Below are 23,114 nucleotides of genomic sequence, written 5' to 3' on the forward strand. Positions count from 1 at the left end.
AGACTCTCAGTTGATGGTGGAAGGCTGCAGATATTTTTGACTATTTTACAAATTTTGTTGAATTTTCATCTGTAAGACATGACTAGATACTTGCCCAAATTGAAGGTGCAATCATCAAGTAGACTAAATGATCGTGCAAGTTCCTTAAAAATTCAAGTTTCAATGATGCTATTGGGGGCTCACAACACAAAAACGCTTACCAGCACACACACACAAGATACTTGTTTTGCTGTTATGCGCACACCAATTCCTAGAAACTCTGACGAATAAAGCTTTACAGTCATTCCTCCCCCATGTCACTCCTTCCCCAGTTCCTACCAAATGTCTCAGTCTTGTTTCCTCTTACTTCCAATAAAGGCTGAAAACTCAGAGTTCATTTTGGGACAACAAAACAAAACAAAACAAAACAAAAACAAAAACAAAACAAAAAAACAGTTCTTGAGGTTCTACTTTGAGTCTGGTACCAATATCTGAAGACACAGAGATAAATAATTTGGGATTCCTCCCATCAATGAGCTTATAGTTGATCCCATAAAACAAATAATGGCCTCACGTTATAGTTATTTGATATCAGATAACATCAAAGGACAAGTTGACTCAGCCTGGAGGAGGTGTGGAATGAGGGCATCAGAGAAGGACTGCTGGAGCAGGTGATGTTAGAGCTGAGAGTAGGTCCATCTAGAAATGGATGAAGCTAAAGCTGCCACTACTCAAAAGTGGGGAAAAACTGGGGCTAGATGAATGCTACCAAACACCCTGACACTGTATTAATGGATTTTAATTGTCCTCAATTACAGGGATGTGGCCGATGTCCTCTATTCTTTTGTTTTAATCTTTATTTTCCGTAGGCTCCATGCCCAATGTGAGTCCAAACTCACAGCTCTGAGGCCAGGAGTCACATGCTTTACCAACTGAGGTGGCCGGGTGACCCGATCTCTTCTATTCTTAAAGGACCATGTGAGGGATTCTGATAATAACCCCTTCCCCAAAAGATGAAAATTGGAACTAACACACTGGCAGTGGGTGGAGAGGTAGAGATGGATGAGAGAAATCTATCAAGTAGATTCAGTAAGACCCGCGGACATTAGACGGAAAAAAAAGGGCTGGGGATGACTTCAGAGATTCTAATTAAAGTGGTTTTGTGAAAGTCTGGGAGGAAATATTCCAAATGTCTTATGGATTGTGGACATGGGGACTTGAAAATGCTGATGGGGGGTGCCTGGGTGACTCAGTCGGGTGAGCATCTGACTCTTGATTTTGCGTCAGGTCATGATCCCAGGGTCATGGGATCAAGCCCCCGTGTCAGGCTCTGCATGGAGTATGGAGCGGGCTTGTGATTCTCTCTCTTTGCCCCTCCCCTACTCATGAGTACATGCTCTCTCACTCCCTCCAATTATAAATAAATAAATAAATAAATAAATAAATAAAATAAATGCTGAGACACACATATGTAGTGATGTCAGGTACAGAGGTGGGCACTTAAGGTTGAGCTGGAGAATATTTAGGAGCCAAAGAATAAGTGGTATGTGAAAACACAGCAGATTTATAGAGTTGGTCTCTCTCTCTCTTTCTCAACATAGATTAGGAAGATGAAAGCAAAGAAAACCATAATTATGACCTCTTCTTTCGAAATCTATCCATCCCAGGGAATAAACTTGTAACTGGATCTACAGAGTTTAGTCTGAGTTATTTCCCAAGATTCACAAATAATTCTGTTTCAATAGTTTTCATTTCCTTATTACAGAGCGATCTCACATCTCCATTTGATCTCTAAATATATGAATATCAATAAATCTATATCTATGATGTATACAATATGTAATAGCAGAAGTTCTGAGCTTTTGGGGTGCCTGGGTGGCGCAGTCGGTTAAGCGTCCGACTTCAGCCAGGTCACGATCTCGCGGTCCGTGAGTTCGAGCCCCGCGTCAGGCTCTGGGCTGATGGCTCAGAGCCTGGAGCCTGTTTCCGACTCTGTGTCTCCCTCTCTCTCTGCCCCTCCCCCGTTCATGCTCTGTCTCTCTCTGTCCCAAAAATAAATAAACATTGAAAAAAAAAATTAAAAAAAAAAAAAAAAAAAAGAAGTTCTGAGCTTTTGATTTCAAAAACAAACACATAATCTGCTAAAAGTGGTATGGTGTTCTACTCAGAAACAGGTCTGTTTGAATAGATACAACAGAAGATTTAAAGCAAACCCTATTAGTTATTGCCGTTTCAGATTATCAAGTCAGCCAAGGTCTCAAGCAAAAATGTAAACTAGAAATGGCATATTGATGAAAAGAGGGTGTTGTTATGTTTAAGGGAATTGATTTCTTATTCAATAAGCAGATGAATTAGGAAATTTCTAAAAAAAAAAGAAAGAAAGAAAGAAAGAAAGAAAGAAAGAAAGAAAGAAAGAAAGAAAGAAAGGAAATTTCTCATTCATTTTCCATTCCCTCTTAACAGGGGTCACCTACTTCCTTCAGTTTCTGGGCTCTCTGACATCATTCTTCTTGATTATCCATTTTTGTTACAAACAGATGAATAGCTCAATCACCTATGCAGTGGCTAGTGTAAGTGACTGTGGCATTACAAGAACACATTATATAACCAATAGGGACACACGCTTTAAGAAATCATTCTAAAATTTTTCTTTATTTTTTTAAATTTTTTTTTTTTAACGTCTATCTATTTTTGAGACAGAGAGAGACAGAGCATGAACGGGGGAGGGAGGGTCAGAGAGAGGGAGACACAGAATCTGAAACAGGCTCCAGGCTCTGAGCTGTCAGCACAGAGCCCGACGCGGGGCTCGAACTCACGGACCGCGAGATCATGACCTGAGCCGAAGTCGGCCACTCAACCGACTGAACCAGCCAGGCGCCCCTTCTTTATTCACTTTTGACAGAGTGCAAGCATGAGCTGGGGAGGTACAGAGAGAGACAGGGAGACACAGAATCCAAAGCAGGCTCCAGGCTCCAGGCTCCAAGCACAGAGCCTGATGCGGGGCTCGAACTCACGAACCGTGAGATCATGAACTGGGCAGAAGTCGGATGCCTAACCGACTGAGCCACCCAGGCGCCCCTTTAAGAAATCATTCTAGAGCTGGTTCCAGATTTGCTAGGTCTCTACACATGCTACCTTCCAAGATAATAAGGAGAAAATACTCATCAAAAAGAACCATGTATAGTAAGTGATCTCTTATTTTCAGCTGTCTTTTTCTACCCCTACCATCAACCATCCTCTCCTTGCATGGAGTCTACCCTATAAACTATACTTTATAGTTTTTCAGATCCTACACTAACTCCATTTTCTGTAATTTCTTTATAAGAATGCCTCCTTAAGCCTATTTCTTCATCCTATATCCTTAAATGATACACTCGAGTGGTAGTAAAACTCTTAGTTCTTCAAAACCAATAATAAATAATAGCTAATTTATCTACTGAGTACTTACCATGTGCCAGAAAGTTCTCAGTAGGTTGTTTATGTAGTTATGTAATTATCTCACTTACCCTCACAATTTCTCTGTAAGGAAGTTGTATTATTATCTATTTTACAGATAAGGAAACTGAGGCACAGGTCAATCAGTTAGGGTCAAGGACAGGAGAGAAACATAAAGCAATGTAGCTTCAGAGACCATACCTCAACTGCCATACATAAGAGTCAGTGTTCTCTTGAGTGTTATGAAGTCAGCAAATTTGGGGAGGCATTTTATATAAAAGGACCCACGGTTGAATGACCTTGGAAATGCTACATACACAGAAATTTATAAAACTTCTCAGCAAAGTAAATGGCAGAGAAGGCATGTTGCAAACAAGTTGACTTAATTTTGCTAAATCCTTTGCTTCTCAAACTTTCGATCTTAAAACCTGTTTTCGTGTATTTTCTTACAACACCACCCAGAACCAGTATCTGTGGACAAGACTTGGCGAAAGTATTCAGAGATGGTCTCTTACCTGTGGCACTGAGAGATTTGGAGGTTCATGGCTATCCCACAGGACAAATTCAAAAGAGTCTTCAAAGATCTCTCCACCAAAGTGACGATAGTGAATGATGCCATTAAATAGATCCCTCTGAAGGAAGCCAGGGACAGGATAGCCTGTTGGGTCCACAAAATACCACATACTTTTGTAACGATCTTCCAAGTGTTGGGGCATAAAGATATTGGACTTATCTCCAAAGTATTCTCTGCCTAGTATATTGTATGCAGCCAAGGAGTCTTCATTAGATACTTTCATCAAAGCTTATAAATAATAAGCAGAAAATTTTAAGTTGCTACCCCTGTCTTACCATACATAGAAAAATGAGCATTACAAAAATATCTTTAGGACACATAGTCTTAACTAAACTGCTTCTTCCCTCTTTTGTTACTCCTGACTACTTTAAGAAATAGTTATGAAATTATTTTCATAAAGCATAAACAAACGTCATTCATGAAATTACTTTATAAACAATTTAGCATTAGGCCAAATATTCCTCTTCAAACTTACTTGTTCTATCATCCTGCTTGGCCGACATAATTTTTCACAATGTAATGGTTACCTTGACACAGAGCTCTGGAATTTTTTGCTTGCACGATCTTGGATAGATTAGTTTAACTTATTCTTTTTTTTTTTTTTTTTTTTTTTTAATTTTTTTTTTCAACGTTTATTTATTTTTGGGACAGAGAGAGACAGAGCATGAACGGGGGAGGGGCAGAGAGAGAGGGAGACACAGAATCGGAAACAGGCTCCAGGCTCTGAGCCATCAGCCCAGAGCCCGACGCGGGGCTCGAACTCACGGACTGCGAGATCGTGACCTGGCTGAAGTCGGATGCTTAACCGACTGCGCCACCCAGGCGCCCCTAGTTTAACTTATTCTAAGTGTCAGGCTTCCCATCCACAAAATGGGAATGATAATAGTATCTCACCTCATAAACTTGATGTCCACCCTTGCACAAATTCTGACATCAGCGATCATAACTATTCAGAACTTACCTATCAGCCCTGGCCCTGGCTTCTTCATGATCTCTCCGGCCTGAGGGGGTTTTGTGATATTAAAGAAGATGTAGTCATCACTGGAGTCCATATCTGATGCTCTCAGCATGGAACCCTGGATCAGTATGGTCTGTCCCTCCTCCAGTTCAATTACTACATTGTTTATGAGGAACGGGGGACTGTCATCTTTGGGCAAAATGTTGATGGGAAACTTATGGCGGATGCTGTGATGGCCATCGAATATCCTGAAGACCACAAAGTCTTTGGTGGAGTCACTGTCATCATGATGATAGCGAACAACTCCAGCCTGAAGGTCAGCCACAGTGAAGAGAAATCCTTTCCCCCCTGATGGAGAGAACAGAGATGGGGCTGACTGAACGAGGGGTGCAGAGGGAGCAGCTGCAGCAAAAGCAGCCGTAGAAGAAAGGGCATGAAGGAAATGGGCCAGCTGATACCTGCCTCACCTAGACAAACAATCTTGTTTAGTGGGCTCTGGGCCACCACAGAACTGGTTTTGAATAGGGGCTGCAACACTTACTGGCTGTGTGGACTTGGGCAAGGCACTTCATTCATTTGAGACTCATCTATAAAACAGGGATAATAAGACCCACCTCATATTCCCTAGGAAGGATGAGAGAACGTAAAGAACAGTAAGCTGACAAAAAGTGTTAATTACCATTCAACATGGCAGCACTTCCCTGAGGAGCAGGCTTGAGCCAGGAGCATCAGTACCACTTGTGAAGTCGTTGGAAATGCAAGTTCTCTGGCCCTCCCCCCAGACCCACTGAGTAGAAGTCCTGGAGGTGAGAAGTCCTGGAGGTGAGGTTTTATCAAACCTCCAGGAGAGTCTAACACACGCTAAAGTTTGAGAATCACTGGCTTATTGCCCAAGAGCTACAGCTCTGCTACCAAATGGCCTAGGTATTTGGGTTCAAATTCCGGTTCGGCCACTTTCTAGGTACATACACAAGTCAACTTCTCTAAATTCCAGGTTCCCCATTTGTAAAGTGGGAATAATAATAGTACTACATTTCATAAAGCTGATATAATGTAGAAAGCTTTGTACAGTATCTGGCACAAATCATAAATGCTATGATCTTCTACCTCCTCTGCACTAGAACGTCATTATGGGCTATCACTCTTCTCTTGATTTCCACATTGCTTCACTCTGTATAAGCGATTACAATTCTTGATGGCCGATTTCCCTGTACTCTCCCCACACTATGGTTCTATCAAAGCCCACTGGAATAAATGATTAAACATTTGTACAATGGACATCACAGTTCACTCGCCCAATAGCCACTTTCTGCTTCTTCGCCAGTACCACAATCCTAGTGTTATTTGGAATGGTAATATGACCATTTGAAAATACTCAGTTTCCCAGACCCCACTGCATCCAGGGGGTAGTATGTGACTTGGTGGATATAAGTGGAACCCACTGTATCAGGTTCCTGGGGAAAGTTGTTAAAGAAAACAAATGAAGCGACGTAACTTTTTTCATCATCCCTTCTCTTTCTTCCTTCCCGGGATGCAGACCGGAAGTCTGAAGGTATAGGTGCTATCGTGAGACCACTGTCAGGACAGAATGAGCTGCTGGCATCATGGATCTGGAATACCTACCTCTGGGCAACTTATCACGTGAGGAAAATTACTCTTGAGTTTCTAAGTCACTGTAGTTGGGTTTTCCTTACATGCAGCTGAACATCTCCTACTCTCCTAGGATGACTTCACTTTTCAGTTCAGAATTCCTAATCACAAATGATAATAAAAAAGAGCTCTCTTTCTGCTTTATAGTTAGGAACACCAAGAGGATAATTCAATTAAATCCTCTGAGCTCATTATACGGAATGGACTATGTTATGTGATAGCAGGATTATTTTTATTAGGGATATTGCCTTGTTAACTACTCCTCTTATAGTTATACTATAATTAACATAATAACATAATTATACTAATAACATAATGATTACCAAGTATTTAAAAAACTAAGTTTTTCTGTTCTTTAATACATTCCTCTGAATCAGAGAAACGAGAGGGAAATATTTTGTCTTCCCACTGGGATAAGCTCATCAGTTAAAGAGTATGTTTAGAAGGAGTCCTACATGGCATGTGAGATTTAAATAATGAGCCAAGCACAAGATGCTGCCTGTGAATTGTCATCCACTGATGGGAGCACCCTAACACAAAAACAAATGGTTTCAAGAACTCCACACTTTCCGGATATGACAATTCGCTTAGAAATGAGGCCCAGGAGGGGCACCTGGGTGGCTCAGTCAGTTAAGTGTCCGGTATTGGTCCAATTCATGATCTCATAGTTCATGGGTTCAAGCCCCACGTCGGGCTCTGGGCTGACGGCTCAGAGCCCGGAGCCTGCTTCGGATTCTGTGTCTCCCTCTCTCTCTGCCCCTCCCTCGCTCACGCTCTGTCTCTCTCCCTGTCTCAAAAATGAAGTAAATAAGTATTTTTTAAAATTTTTTAAAAAAGAAATGGGGCCCAAGAGATGCTATGTGTATCCTGTTAAATATGATCTGCTTTTGGAGAAAAGACTCTTGGGTTCTCTTCTAGGTCAGAGGTTGATCTTTCACCTCTTACTGTAAGCTGTCCATGCTGCAGGCCACCCACGGTGACCAGCTGGACAGCACGGATGTCATCATTGTCAACAATCTGAAACTGTTCCCAAGTGATGGCCCGAGACTGCCCCTCCAGAAGATTCAGACCTACAAGAGAAAACAGAAAAGTGTCCTAGAAAGTTCTATGACGTGCCAACCTGCCCACTTGAAGACCAGATTAATGAATTTTCACTCACAAAACTAGCTGAAAATTGTATCTTTGAAAGCTTTTTAAGAAACTGGAGTTTAGCTTTTATTTTTAGTAACATTTCCGCATCTAATACTATTAACCCCAGTCTGATAACTGGTTCCTTGTGATATATATCAGTTGGAGGCACGGTGGTGCCAGAAAAGAAACCCGTAAGGAAAGAATAGGTGTTATGCTCACAGGGGTCTCTCATTCAAAAATGTCCACAAGGCATTTTTCAAAGGTGACATCCAGATATCTGAAGTGAGCAAGAGAATCAGAAGAGCTTTTCCATATAAGCTATGAGTGCAACAGTAGCCCACAGGACAGAGAATGTAACATGGCTACGTGTGCAAATACAGAGCTACGGTGTTAGGGGAGTGGTTAATGGTCTTGAACATGAAATGTCTGACACTTCAAAATGAGGGCTGAATTTTATTCCAGGCTCGAGGAAAGAAGGAACTTCTGTAACTAAAGGAACTGAAATAAAACCTTCTCCTTGGACCCAGTATGCTAGAGGAAATCTGGGGAGAGGGGGTTAAGTGCTGCTTAGAGCAGCAAGATACAGATTCGGATGGAACACTCCAGTTAGAAACAGGGAGCTGAGCATCATCAAGCGTTCCCATTACTCAGTGGATCCGAGAGCTGACAGATTGCCAAGAATCTTGAGAGGGAACAAAGCTTTTTAAGGTTTTAAGTTGATAAAACTTAAAGGTGATGTCCTGGCAGACCCACTTACATTTCCCCTTAAACCTGCCCAGCTTCCCCTGCCTCCCTGGCTATGACCGTGTGCCTGCCTTCTCGCCGCAGCAGCCCATAAGGGTCCCCGCAATTGTAAAGTCCCGGCTGCCACCACTGTCTCATCTTCTGATAAGGCTGGTTACGTCAATCGTCCTCTTGGGCAAGGGCCAGGTTTTGGCATGACCTCCCTTGTGACCGTGGCCGGGTCCTATACCATGGGACCCCGGAAGTTTGTAGCAGCTACAAAGAAGGACCAGGCAGCACATCATGGACATGTGGGGAGTTGACATCCAGTGAGGCAAACTGACCACAGTGAGACGGGAGATGGGGAGGAGCTGAGAGAGAGACTACTCACCCTTTCCCCAGCCCACCTCTGGCCCTTCCCACACACGGTGCTTCCATTTCCTCCTGGAAACACCAGCCTGACTGAACAAACAACTTCATTTTCTGATAAACTCAGTCACCCTCCCTTTTTATTTGTTCCCCCACAACTTCCTTTCCCTGTTACTCCTGTTTTCAGTATAGGGTTAGTGCCTATGACCTGCCTCAGGGGCTGTTTGCTAGGGAACCTGGAATAAGACATACACTATGATGAAAGGATGGATGGATATGAGGGATGGATGGATGGAAGAAAGGAAGGAAAGAAGGGAGGGAGGGAGGAAGAAAGAAAGAAAGAAAGAAAGAAAGAAAGAAAGAAAGAGAAAGAAAAAGAGAGAGGGGGAGGGTAGAAAGGGAGGAGGGGGGAGACGGGGAAGAAAGAAGGGAGGGAAGGAGGGAGGGAGGACAAGCACATATAATCTCTGCGACTCATAAAAGGGTTTTGAAGCCCAGAGTGTGTGCTACACATAGGACAAGGCATCACGGGACACAGAGCAAGCAAGAAGAGAAGTGTATTATAACAAGATATTAACAGTGATTCTGTCTTTGCGGTGGAGTAATGAATGATTTCATTCATTCATTACTATTTCATTCATTCATCCATTATGATTTCATTCATTTCTATCCATTCACTATTATTATTATTATTATTATTATTATCCATTAATTCAATTTATTCTGTCTGATACACTTTCCAAGTTTTCAATGATGAACCTATATTAAGCCATAATAAGTAAAATTCCATTTAAAAAAAAGATTCTGATGTCCAAAGTAGCCAGAACCAGATTTGGAGCTCTCTTAACAAGCCTGGATTTCACAGATCACACAGACTATGAATAATCTGTGCTCAAGCCATAATCCACTTAGTATATGATTATTATAAAGTTCAGGTTGCCAATTCTTTCTTTTCTTTTATTATCCCTCTAGCAGAGGTAGAGTGGGACATCTCCAATGTTCTCCATCATGACCCAAACTCACACACATACAAACACATGTGTGTGTGTACCTGCATGCAAAGGCGTGCACACACACACACACACAGTATAAGCCACCACCTGAGGATTTAAATCAGACGGAAATATTTTCCCTACCACCAGCCTACCACCACTGCTTATAAGTAGGTCTTGACTGCTATCAATAGAATCAGCGGGAAAGGGGAAAATCTTCATTCACCTTCCACATTTACATCTGATCTAAATATATACCTTGCATCATAAGACCACTCGGAAGTGACCTTCTTTTAAAACAAATAAAGCGGGGCGCCTGGGTGGCGCAGTCGGTTAAGCGTCCGACTTCAGCCAGGTCACGATCTCGCGGTCCGGGAGTTCGAGCCCCGCGTCAGGCTCTGGGCTGATGGCTCGGAGCCTGGAGCCTGTTTCCGATTCTGTGTCTCCCTCTCTCTCTGCCCCTCCCCCGTTCATGCTCTGTCTCTCTCTGTCCAAAAATAAATAAATGTTGAAAAAAAAAAAAAATTAAAAAAAAAACAAAAAAAAAAAACAAATAAAGCAGTTTAAGCTCTTATTCGTGTATTATGGCTTCCCTGCATGTCCCCACAACAGGACAATGAATTGGTCTCCATTTTCCTTCCCTTTCTCTGAACGGTTCGAATTAGAGACCTTTTCCGTCTCAGTCCAACTGTAGCTCAAAATCACAAATAGTTACTTTTTTGCCGCATTCAGTTGAAAGGTGTCCTTTTGGCTTATTTCCTACAGAGGAGAAAAAAAAAACGTGGCTTCACAGCACAGGAGTCCTGGTTTCAAATTTCTCACCCCGCAGGCAGGAAAAACAAAACAAAACAGAAACAACTATCTGATACCATTAACTTGGCTGGGTTTCGGTTGCCTCATGTGTGAAATGGGAAGAAAACGACCTTTCTTTCCCGACCCATGCACTTTCCTGTCTTCCCTTCAGGGCTGTGCTGCTTAATGCCTTACGCTGAACTTCACCTGTGTTCCAGGACACTCGCGGGGCATTCGTATCCGCTGTTCTGATGGAGATGTGGACTGTAATGGGTGCGCTCCTCTCAAAGAAGAAGTCGTAAGCCTCCACCTCCACCTGTAAACAAACAGTTGCATAGGAATCACACGTTGATAATTTATAGCTACAAAATACCATTATTCCCGGGGTATACATCACACCTGGAGGCAAAACAGATATAGGTTCAGCCGTCGCCTGATCTCATTTTTTGACAACCTCATCTCACTTTTTCAGGCTCTAGATCTTGTTCCTCAGTTAACAGTATTTTAAAATTTTCGTCTCCATACAACAAGTTCATAACCGGAAGTAAGCAGATACGCTGGAGAAGCGTCCCTGCATTTGATCAGGAGACTATGTCAGAGCAGCATGAGAACACTCGAGCTTCTCTCAAAGGCACAGGGTCTAGAGCTGTAGATTTTAAATGAGGGAGACTTAGTTCCCCCAGGGGACATGTGGGAATGTCTGGAGACATTTTTGGGCTCACAAATGTGTGTGCGTGTGATGAGGGGTCCTACCTGGACAGAGGCCAGGGATGCTGCCACATACTATCACGCACAGGACAGCCCCCACGACAAAGAATTATCTAGTGCAAAATGTCAGGGGTGCTGCTTTTAAAAGACCCTGGTCTAGAGGCATATATCTCTCCAGACATTTTTTTTTTAATTTTTTTTTTCAACGTTTTTTATTTATTTTTGGGACAGAGAGAGACAGAGCATGAACGGGGGAGGGGCAGAGAGAGAGGGAGACACAGAATCGGAAGCAGGCTCCAGGCTCTGAGCCATCAGCCCAGAGCCCGATGCGGGGCTCGAACTCACGGACCGCGAGATCGTGACCTGGCTGAAGTCGGACGCTTAACCGACTGCGCCACCCAGGCGCCCCCAGACATATTTTTAAATGTCCAGATTTTATTTGCATCCATGAAATCCATAGCTAATAAATGGGGTTATAAGATATGTGTTGAGCCTTATTATGTGTCGTTCATGTATCGCACCAGGGGTTGACAGAAAAGGACAAGGTATAATACAGAAATAGGAGGCACACGCCTATTGTTGAAGAATGTCCATTGACACTGATTGTCCATTTGGTCCATTTGAGAGGATAAATGATCAAACAGCAACATGTCAGCAACTACCACAGTAACAAAAGGAACAGGTTCAAGGCTGCCAAAATTAACGGACTAAAAGTGGAATTATAAGGGAGATGGGGATATCTCTTGTAGGTGTAATATAAACGTTTATTAGGTTGAGCCATATGAAATGGTATGTTACATGCTCACTAAGAAACACTCTTCTCAAACGAACACACACTTCATAAAATGAGCTTGAATTTTCATGGCTGAAAGAATGGACCTCCTTGGCATTACAGTCCAGGGAAGGGGCGGTTAGCTCCAGAAGCATTGGCCATGGTTGTGCTCTTGGGGGCCCCATCCCAGGTGGCTGAATGACCCCAGGGCTTCCAGCCCACAGGGTCTATAAAGCGTCTCATCTCCACTGAGAAAATTGAGAGTCACCTTCTAACAACAACAACAGAAACACACATTTGGACAGGTTCTGCTTTAAGATTACATTGTACGATGTCAGAAAACGCATACGTGAAGCAGCCAGAGTAGCCGTGCTTTGTTTATGAGCTCGAGGTAAAAGCAGACGTCTGATGAGAAATTACTTCATCATACAGAAGGAACGAGAGGTGAGGGCAAGCATGAAAAAAAACAGCCACCATTTACTCTTAGGAAATGAAGAAAAGAAAAGGACGACCGTTTGTAGCCTAAAGTCTTTTGCCTGCCCTGGAGGCTAAATGCAGAAAATGCCTAAATTCAGTGGAGGACAATTTGGAATCCCAGGGCCACTCATTTTCCTTAATAAGCCTGAACTCAAGTCTGTGTCAACCCGCTCATTTAAAATTTCCATCCTGTTTGAATCAACTCACTGGTAGGTCTACAGGTTGGTTAAGCATTATTATTGCAAGACTGTAACCAGCGGCTCTCAACTCCCATCCGAAACCAAACAGGAGGAAAGAGGCTGGAATGGTAGCAGACGGTACTTAGATTAGGCAGAGGACTTCCCTGACAGAAAGTGTTTGACAGGGAAATTAGTCATCCAGTGAGACTATAAAGTCTTCTATCCTGAGTCAGTGCTATTCATTAAAAGTAAGGATCCCAGTAAAACACTCCCCCCCCCCCCCCCCGCCCCGGAAACAAGAAGGAATAATAGAATGCATTAATGAAAGGATTGTAGACAAAGTCATCTCTAACTCCAATGGTCTCTGTAATGCAGGAAGGCTTTCAAGGATGCCAGCTCAAACTGGTGAGCTCTGGGCCACAAGTGGTCCTCAGAAATATTTTGTAGCTGGCACAATTTTAAAACTTTTAAAACTCTTAGTATGTATGTTTTATTTATTTATTTATTTATTTATTTATTTATTTATTTATTTATTTTATTTTAATACGTATTATATATTTAAAAATCGAAACACTGAGGGGAGCCTGGTTGGCGTCTCTTGGTTTCAGCTCGGGTCATGATCTCACGGTTCGTGAGTTCGAGCCCTGCATCCGGCTCCGCGCTGGCAGTGCGGATGGGATTCTCTCTGCTTGGGATTCTCTCTCTGCCCCTTCCCTGCTCACTCTCTCTGTCTCTCCCTCAAAATAAATACACTTAAAAAACTGAAACATTTTTACAAACTTACAGATTTCCAATGTCTCTGCAGGACAAGAGTTATAGCTATCCGGTATGTCTGTCTGCCTGTATTCTTACAGGGCAGCAGTCATCGGAGCCCCGGTGCACCTGTGCCTTCTAAACGGCCAGCTCTTTTCAGTCCCTGCAGTGTCCCTCCCCCTGCCCCTCCCCCCACCCCAGCCAGATTTGCTCTTTGGATCACCCGCCAGGCTCCTCTAGGCATCTGAATCTGCCTCCAGATTTACCGTGATGGATTCTCCTCTGAGGCAATGACTGTACAAACTCACCTGAAGGTTAAGGGAAGTGGCCTCTCTGAGAACTCTGTAAATACCAAACAGGCTGGAAGCTTTGTCTCCCTTTCTTCTTACCTCGTAATGTCTCCTCACAGAATGGCTGCTGTTTGGCGGCTGATAGGCTATCTGCATGTCGCTTAGATCTTTCCAGGTGAACGAGGAGACGGGTCTGGTGTGATCCCACAGATGAGTCACGTAGCCCTGGGGTGGGGCCTTAGTAACGTTGAACACCAGCAAGGGCTTGGGCGTCTCATCCTCTTCACAGTCCAGAACGGCTGTGGTCAAAGAGGTCAGGATGAACTGATCCACTTCCAGAATGAACATGGCCATGAACGCAGCCCTTGGAATCTGATTAGGAATGCCGGCTCTGATATAGACGGGCAACCACGCACTCTCTGACTTTTGGAGGGGAAAGAAAATATGAGGGAAGAAACAACATAAGTAAAGTTATCACATATCTGGTTCCCAGGATGGTAGACGGAGTGTCCTTTAGTGACCTGGCTAGTGACCTTTAGAAACCTGGCTGCACATGAGAATCACCGGAGAGTTTTAAACATACACTAAATGCCCAAGCCCTATCTCCATGGGTTCTAATTTAGTTGTTCCAAAAAAGGGACAAGAAAACTGGTATTTTTTTTTTTTTAAATTTTGATGTTTATTTATTTTTGAGAGAAAGAGAGAGAGAAAGAGAGAGCACAAGCAGAGTAGGGACAGAGAAAGGGAGATACAGAATCCGAAGCAGGCTGCAGGCTCTGAGCTGTCAGCACAGAGCCCAATGTGGGGCTCAAACCCACGAACTGTGAGATCATGACCTGGGCTGAAGTCAGAAGCTCAACTGACTGAGCCACCCAGATGTCCAGAAAACTGGTATTTTTTTTTAATTTTATTTATTTATTTTTTTAATTTACATCCAAGTTAGTTAGCATCTAGTGCAACAATGATTTCAGGAGTAGATTCTTTCGTGCCCCTTACCCATTTAGCCCATCCCCCCCTCCCACAACCCCTCCGGTAACCCTCAGTTTGTTCTCCATATTTATGAGTCTCTTCTGTTTTGTCCCCCTCCCTGTTTTTATATTACTTTTGTTTCCCTTCCCTTATGTTCATCTGTCTCTTAAAGTCCTCATATGAGTGAAGTCATATGATATTTGTTTTTCTCTGACTGACTTCACTTAGCATAATACCCTCCAGTTCCATCCACATAGTTGCAAATGGCAAGATTTCATTCTTTTGGATTGCCGAGTAATTCTCCATTGTATAGATATACCACATCTTCTTTATCCATTCATCCACCGATGGACATTTGGGCTCTTTCCATACTTTGGCTATTGTTGATAGTGCTGCTACAAACATGGGGGTGCATGTGTCCATTTGAAACAGCACATCTGTATCCCGTGAATAAATGCCTAGTAGTGCAATTGCTGGGTCGTAGTGTAATTCTATTTTTAGTTTTTTGAGGAACCTCCATACTGTTTTCCAGAGTGACTGCACCAGCTTGCATTCTGAAAAAACTGGTATTTTTAAAGCTCTCTGGTGACTCTAACATGTAGCCGGGGTTGAAAAGGGACAATAGTTTTGGCATCAGAAGGAAATATCCTTTTGATTCTATGTCCAGCACTTACGATTTTAATCAAGCTATTTAATTCCTAGATCTTTCCCCCCTCCACCCATTTGTGAAATGGAAATACTGGACCCCCAAATAAGTCACATTCAGTATGCTGAACACTGGATATTGGACTACAAGTTGTAATCTGTATGCAACAAAATGTTAAAAATGGAATTCTTTTTGGCTCAGGCTGAACTAAAGTTCCAATGAAAGTGACAACAGATTTCAAAGTGAATGTGATACCAATACTATAGGCAGAATTTACAAAGCAGATTGTCTAGAACCAGTTCCAGACTCTAGAACCCTCTCACTCACTACAAGAACAGAGAAGGGTTGAGAGGGGAAGAGAAAGTTTTCTTCGTAGAGAAGAGTGCATTGCTGTTCTGAGTCACTCCTTTGGTCCCCAACCCCACACGCCTCCATGAAGCGGAAAAGTGGGCAATGCTATATTTGTCTCTGGTATCCAGTGTCCAGAGAGAAGTTTCCTTGAGACCAGCCTTAAAATGTATCTTTTACAGGTAAGAACACAAAGGACTGATGCTCATACAGGAGGAACTAAGTAGCCAGACGCAGAAGAATAATGGTGTCTGTTCTGGGATCTGCCTGTAGTCCTTGTTTGCAGCAGAGAAAAATATCTGAGTGCTCCAGATATGGGCCAAGTGAGACAGAGGATTGGTGTGGGGTCATCCTGGACCCTGACCTTTTGGTGCTTCTGCGAGAAGGCAAAGATTCCCTGCCAGAGGCAGCTGGAGGTGGGAATCATCCTAGGAGCTATGGGAGGACTTGCAAGTGAATACTCAGAAACGCCTCCTCTGGAGATGAGATCCACCAGTAGGAGACGTCCAGGACTGGGGATCCCCAGAGAAAGCAGAAACTGCCCTGGGGACAAAGAAGCAGCTTGAAACATTTGCCAGACTTAGGGGGCATGAAGTCATATTCTATCAGTGTCTCATTCAACGCTCTCCCCACCGCTCCCCAAAAACTGGCCCCCCCAGGTCAGAGGTCCTGAAACTAGCCAGCAAAACTCCTAAGAGAGAAGTACAATAGAGAAAGAGGAGACAATCACCCCTCTCCCCTCCCGCTGCATGCTCTATGAAGACAAATTAATGATAAGCTGAGACATCTCAGGGTTTAGAGTATCTATTTTTCACATGCCGTTAAAAAATAGAGTCATAATTGGAAAATTCAAGAATGGGAAAATCACAACATAAAAGGACTGGTGCTGAACAATAAGACCATCTAAGCCTAGGGTTAAGCCTAAATAAATATGTTATTTTAGACATGTTAACAAAATGGATATAAACATCAAAAAGAGCTTACTTGAAATAAAAGATAGACGATATAAGAAATAACAAATATAATAACTGAATGCTAGAACTAAAATTTTATTTTTTTTAATGTTTACTTATAAATGTTTAAATGTTTATTTTTTTTTAATGTTTATTTTCATCAGAAGAAAAGAGCGAGTGCACAGGAGTGCGTGAGAGCAGAGGAGGGGCAGACAGAGAGAGGAGAGAGACTCCCAAGCAGGCTCCGTGCGCTGTGACTGCCGTGCCCAACACAGAACTTGAACCCACGAACCATGAGATCATGACCTGAGCTGAAACCAAGAGTCAGAGGCTCAACTGACTGAGCCACTGAGGAGACCACTAAAATTTCAGATTGCATAAACAAAGGTGGGGAGATGGGCAATCACTAGGAGAAAGGATAAATAGGACCGATCCTCATCATATATAGGAAGGAGCCAAAAGACTCATTTCATTTTTTGTCTTAAATATTAAAAACTTAAGTTAAACAATGTTTTCAATTTTAGAACTAAATCCCAGTAAAACATAAGGTCAGATAAACGACTTTCAAATAAGTGAAGAAAAAGGCATAGAAAATATAATCTATATTACAAGACAAATTTTTTTTTTAGTTAGCAAGAGAACATAAAACAAGATGACAGAAAAAATATATGCCCATTATTATAAAACCGTAGCTTATATTCCCATGTTCAAGACAAATATTCTGAAATTAAATAGCTAATTACTTATGCCTTATAGGAGAGGCATTTAGAATAAAATTGCATACAAAGATTAAATTAAAGGGACAATCCAAAGTTACCATGTAAAGAAAAAAGCAGAAGTGGTCATATTACTTTCAAAGAAAGATGAATCAAGGCAAAAGGCATTAAAAAAGGACAGCGTGGGCAGTTGATATTGATAAAATAGACAAGACAAGGATTCTTATAGGAATCATTATATTTAATATTATTCTGGCCAAACCAGTGGAGAACATAGCAAAAATAAGAGGAATAATTACTGAAAAAGAAAGGACAAAATTATCATCATTAGTGAAAGATATAATTATGGTCTTCAAAAGCCCAAAGAATTTAAAAATTCTTGGAATAATTGAATTCAAGAAAGAAGCCAGATAAAAGAAAATTATACCAAAAAATAGCTTTCCTATTTATCATCAGTAACCAATGAGAAAATATAATGGAGGGGAAAGTGCCTATTCATAGTAATTTCCCAAAAGCATACTGCCTTGGACAGGCCTTAATAAGTATGCTCAACTTACACGAAGAAAACTGCAAATTTTACAGAAACACATCAAAGAACATTTGCCTAGATGAAGCGAGATCCCTCATTTCTGGCTAAGAAGGCTCAGTACGCTAAATGTTCTAATATTCCAATTACTTCCAAAATAGCATACAGTTTTAATCCAATCCCGATAAAACTACTTAGGGCTTGAGAACTACGTATAGGTGAGAATGGGTTAGGAAACTTTGAAGACAAGTGATAAGGAAGAACTTGCCTGTAAAATACCGAAGTGTATCATTGCCCTTTTATATGTAGAATGAATGATACTGGCACAAGAATAAGTAGGCAAATCTAAGGAGCAAAAGAACTAGCCTTGAAGTCATATACATAATATTTTCTATGCAATAGAAGCAGCATCAAAAATCAATGAGAAACAGGTTAGTTCTTCAATACCAAGTGCTGAAATCTGGGCTACGTGGGAAAAAAACTGTTCCTGTGTTTCGCAATATTAAGGAATTCATTTTGGGTAGATTACAAAAACAAATGTAAACAAGAAATCCTTAAAAATCTAGAAGAAATTATGGGTGAAGAGTCATTTAGTTACTTGATGAGAATGGACTGTACAGGCATAAAAATGATAAAAGAACAAGATTTTAAAACTTCAAATATAGTATAAATTCAGTTGCATGAAACAGAATCAACACTGTTGTACCTGTCTCCTTACCATGTGTATAAGTGTGTGTGTGTGTGTGTGTATAAAAGGGTTGAAACATAACTCGTTCTGTTTTCTTATTGTGCTTTCTATGAGGTTTTTAAAAATTATTCTCTGCAGTGAGCATATTGTTTTGATATTCATAAAAGAATGTGTTTTATGACATGCCAAATTGCCTATGGAGTAAGTTAATTAATAAAACAAGAAGGTCATTTAAAGGGGTAAAATCCCAATCAAACTGATCTGAAAATATAAACAAAGTCCTAACTCAATATAGAGATGTAAAAAAAAAAAAAAGAAAAATCAGTCAGGGGAGCCACCTAGGTGGCTTAGTCGGTTAAGTGTCCAACTTCGGCTCAGGTCATGATCTCATGGTCCATGAGTTCAAGCCCCGCATCGGGCTCTGTGCTGACAGCTCAGAGCCTGAGGCCTGCTTTGGATTCTGTGTTTTCCTCTCTTTCTGCCCCTGCCCTGCTGATTCGTTCGTTCTCTCTCTCTCTCTCTCTCTCTCTCTCTCTCTCTCTCTCAAAATTAAAGAAATATTTTTTAAAAATTTTTTTAAAGGAAGAAAAATCAGTCAGGAAGAAAAATGGGTCTAATTTTTTTAATGGAGATAAGAAATCAATAGAAGTGAAAGCTTTGTGTCAAAAAGACAAAAAGACATCTACAGATAGGAGGCCTAGCATTTAGTCTTGGCTCAGTCATACAGCCACATATGTATGGACAAGGCATGCAATTTCTCTGGCCACCACCCTACAACAAGGGGTTGGGCTACACCAGCCATTTCCAAACGTAGCTGATGACCCATTTTTTCCTGGGTAGCTTCTTTAACTGGCAAAACATGCATGGTGCTTACTATGTGCCAGGTGCTTTGTAAGTATCATCTTGTTTATTTCTCTCACTTACTCTCAGAAGTAGGTTCTCTCAGGTTTTAAAACCTGAGGTATAAAATCCAAAGTCAGATAGCTAGTTAAATAGACATTTGAACCCAGGCAAACTGGGCCCAGTGTTCATGCTTTTCGCTACCATGAGGCTCAGAAATCTATCCTTTAAGATTCTCCAAGTTATTTACCTAATCAATTTGACCAGACCATCTATCTCAATTCTAAAATTCTATGACCTTACTTTATTATTTTCTTATCATTTCTTGTCTTACCAATTCCTTGGCGGGGGGATAATAATGTTCAATATCTGAGTTTCTTAGGAGGAATCCTAATGAGAAGTCAAAGTCTGAAAGATGGAGGTCTTTCATGAATGCTACCGTGGATCATCTTACGTCAGCATGAAGTCTGAGCTGTTTTAGCTGGTGCACAGTTGCTCAGCTACCCAAATAAACCAATTCTAGAGTATATGACAGTGGAGTAGCATGTTCAATATTTCATATAAATTGATTTCATCTTCTACCTTCATGTCAGTGTGAGGTCAATAGAAGGGAAGGGTGGGAGATTTAAAAGAGATTGAACGATGGAGGAGGCTTCGGGGGACTGCCTGTCTCTTTGATGACCTAGTCCTCCATCTAAAAGTCTGGAAGAATGAAAAGGATATAATCCACTATACTCGTAAAAATGGGACTAGGTTTCCCCTTCTTCCTAGTCTCCCATGGACTTACCTAGTGGATGTGTGCGCCCCCTCATTTCCTCTAATGGGGGAAAAGAAGTTCTATAAAAGAAGGGGGAAATGAAACCTCAAAGAGAGGGTGCTACAAAAGATCAAATGACAAGCTGAAGAATACTGAAGGGGGAGGAGGAAGAAGAAGGGTAGCATGTAACTGGCCCCAGTCCTTCCTCCATTGCCTTAGTGGTGGCAGAGTTAGGAGAGAGTCGGGGAGGAGAAATTATAGACTGACAGTCTGCACAAAGGCTCCATCCAATTTTAAGCACTCACTGGCAGAACAAGCCTGCAGTTCTTTTTTTTTTTTAATTTTTTTAAACTTTATTTATTTTTGAGAGAGAGAGAGAGAGACAGAATGTGAGTAGGGGAGACACAGAGAGAGAGAGAGACACAGAATCCGAAGCAGGCTCCAGGCTCTGAGCTGTCGGCACAGAGCCTGACGCGGGGCTTGAACCCCCGAACCATGAGATCATGACCTGAGCCGAAGTCGGACGCTTAACCGACTGAGCCACCCAGGCGCCCCAACAAGCCTGCAGCTCTCATGCGTTACTGGGCAGTCCCACCCGCAATGGCCCAGGAGCTGTCTGTCCCGGCATGGCAGTCAGCCCGAGCAGCTCCATGGAGGTGGCTCTCTTGCTGCGGTGGGGGACAGACACAGAACCCCGAACTCTACCTTGTATACGATTTTACTCCTGCCATCTGTGAGGTCCAGCCGGATGGAGATGTAATCAATGTCGGGAGAAGGGGGGTCCGTGTGTTGGTAACGAAGCCCCATCAGCAGGAACTCCTCACAGCTCACTTTGATACTTCCTGCTTTCTTCAGGCCCAGGCTACAGCTTCCACCTGGACACTTCAGGTCTGTTCCCAGTTCTAGAATGGACAGCACTGAATTAAGAGAGTCACTTGAGCATGACTGTGAAATGTAAAAAACTAATCCTCCCTCCCATGGATACTTATTCCCTCTCACTGCCTCACGAACACCCTCATCCACCCTCTAGTCATTCACGGAGAGGGCCGGCATTGCTCTAGAACCCTGTTGTTTCTTTTACTGAAAAGAATGGTTGACCAGTTGTCTCCTGAGATCCTTGCCCACCAAAAGTCACACTGAGAGAAAAAAAAAATCATAAAATGCATGTTCTGGTGCTTGAATATCCTTGACAGATAGGCCTCTGGGTCACGACTGCCTCCCATCGTCCAGCACAGGCCTTCCTTCACTGCATCCGCTTCCATGGCTTCTTCATGTGGTCTCTCTGAGGCTGTTCTACTCGCTGAAATTCTCTCCCTGCTGTGCTCTTCACACCCTCAAGTCCAGACACCCTTCCAGGTCCGCTTAGTCCTTTTCTTAACCCCCCTTTAAATACTCTGTAACCACCTCAACCAACCTGATCTCTCCCACTAAAAACCATAATCATCTCTGCCATAGTCTCTCTGTCTCTGCCCGGCTTCATAGTTCACTCTTGTGGGGTAAATGACACACATAGGCCACTCACGTTTCCAGTGGCCTTCTGTACATTCCCCTGACGTACAAAATGAGTATTCTACTTCTTAACCAGATGGTTGTGAACCCTAAACAAGAGCACTTCGTGTGCTAGCCTGCGTTTAGCTGTAAATTGAGGCCCAAATTCAAGGCATTACTGTGATCGTGATTATCCCTTCTATTTCTTGGCCTTCCCATAATGCCTAGAATACTATTGTGCATATAGGAGGTGCCCAAAATATACTGATGAAATGAATAACAGAAGGAACATTGTCCATCAACTCTTCCTGATTTAAACCATGGCTACCGCTATGCTCTACATCAGACTTATTCATAATCAAACAGTATTTAATAAATACACCAACTACTGTCACGACCCCTGCCATTGCTACCATGAATAATAACAGCTGACAATTACGGAGCACTTGCTATGAGCCAGACATGGTGTGAACCACACTTTGTGCGCGGGATCTCATGTACTCCAGCTTTCCACAACCCTGTGAGGCAGCTACTCTCCTTTCTCCTTTTACAGAGGCTTGATGCAGTTAAGTAACTTACCTAAAATCACCCAGGAAAGAAATAGCAGAGGCAGTTTTCAAACCCAGGTCGTATGGATCCCCAAGTGCGTACTCTTCCCCACTAACTGACATGTTTCAACCAGCAACGCGTTCTTAGATCAAGTCCAACTTTTTGTCCCAGTGGAAAATGACTATTTCCAGATACATCAGTTCTCGTAACATTCAGATAAGTATTCAAACATACATACGAGATTCAGGGAAAAAACTGTGCGGCTGATCTCCACGAGGTTTTTCTGGCCGAGGCTCCAGCAGGACCACCTGACCGTGGGCTGGCAGCCGGCTTCCCACAGGATCCAGCCTGACTGTGCACTCCAGGCCGGCCGCCCCCTCGTAGTCAAATCTGAGCACGTTCTTATCAATGGCTCGGGACAGGCCATAGAATTCGGACACCTCCAGTACGTTGTTACTCATACGGATGATGTTACAGTCTGGTTCCAGGAGATAGACCCGCAGGATAAAGGTTTCCATGAAGGTATCCGTCTCAGTAAACCTGTGGAGAGAACGGAGCAAAGGCAATATGTACTGGTGCTCAGATACTTCTGGTATCTGTGAACTGACTTGCTTTGAAGCTTAAAGATTGCCTTTATAAGAGTTTGGATTTCTACTCCCAATCTCTGTCCTTGTCCGTTCATCTCCTTAGCTTGGTGTCGACTCTCTTTCCCGCCATCTCCATCCCCAGGATCTTTCTTTCAACACCTTCTCTCAAACCCGTCATCCGTACTGATATGTAATGACTTCTGGGAGCTCAGAATCTCACTCCCAGCACATGTATCATTTAAGAGTATCAAGCTCGTGCAGTTTA

The 23,114-nt window shown here is 42.5% G+C and overlaps 1 protein-coding gene across 12 annotated transcripts in view; it reads right to left on the reverse strand.

Moving 5' to 3' along the window:
* FREM1 (FRAS1 related extracellular matrix 1) overlaps positions 1–23,114 on the reverse strand; it is a 200,940-nt gene that overhangs the window by 108,600 nt on the left and 69,226 nt on the right. For 10 of the 12 annotated variants that reach the window (XR_015243554.1, XM_086685328.1, XM_086685331.1 and 7 more), the window contains exons 4-10: positions 22,501–22,802; positions 20,931–21,127; positions 13,882–14,205; positions 10,811–10,919; positions 7,535–7,666; positions 4,950–5,294; positions 3,930–4,072 (exon numbers count right to left, since the gene is read on the reverse strand). Coding sequence is in view for 11 of the 12 variants with exons in the window: in XM_086685328.1 (XP_086541454.1) it covers positions 3,930–4,072; positions 4,950–5,294; positions 7,535–7,666; positions 10,811–10,919; positions 13,882–14,205; positions 20,931–21,127; positions 22,501–22,802 (1,552 nt within the window). In the remaining variant the exon portion in view is untranslated. Of the gene's footprint in view, positions 1–3,929; positions 4,073–4,949; positions 5,295–7,534; positions 7,667–10,069; positions 10,094–10,810; positions 10,920–13,881; positions 14,206–20,930; positions 21,128–22,500; positions 22,803–23,114 lie in introns of those variants that run through there. The other 2 variants (XM_086685332.1, XM_086685334.1) reach the window with 2 other exon arrangements.

Source organism: Puma concolor, chromosome D4 (assembly GCF_028749965.1).
Source record: "Puma concolor isolate L17-30 chromosome D4, mPumCon1.1.hap2, whole genome shotgun sequence".
In the NCBI taxonomy this organism is placed as follows: Eukaryota; Metazoa; Chordata; class Mammalia; order Carnivora; family Felidae; genus Puma; species Puma concolor.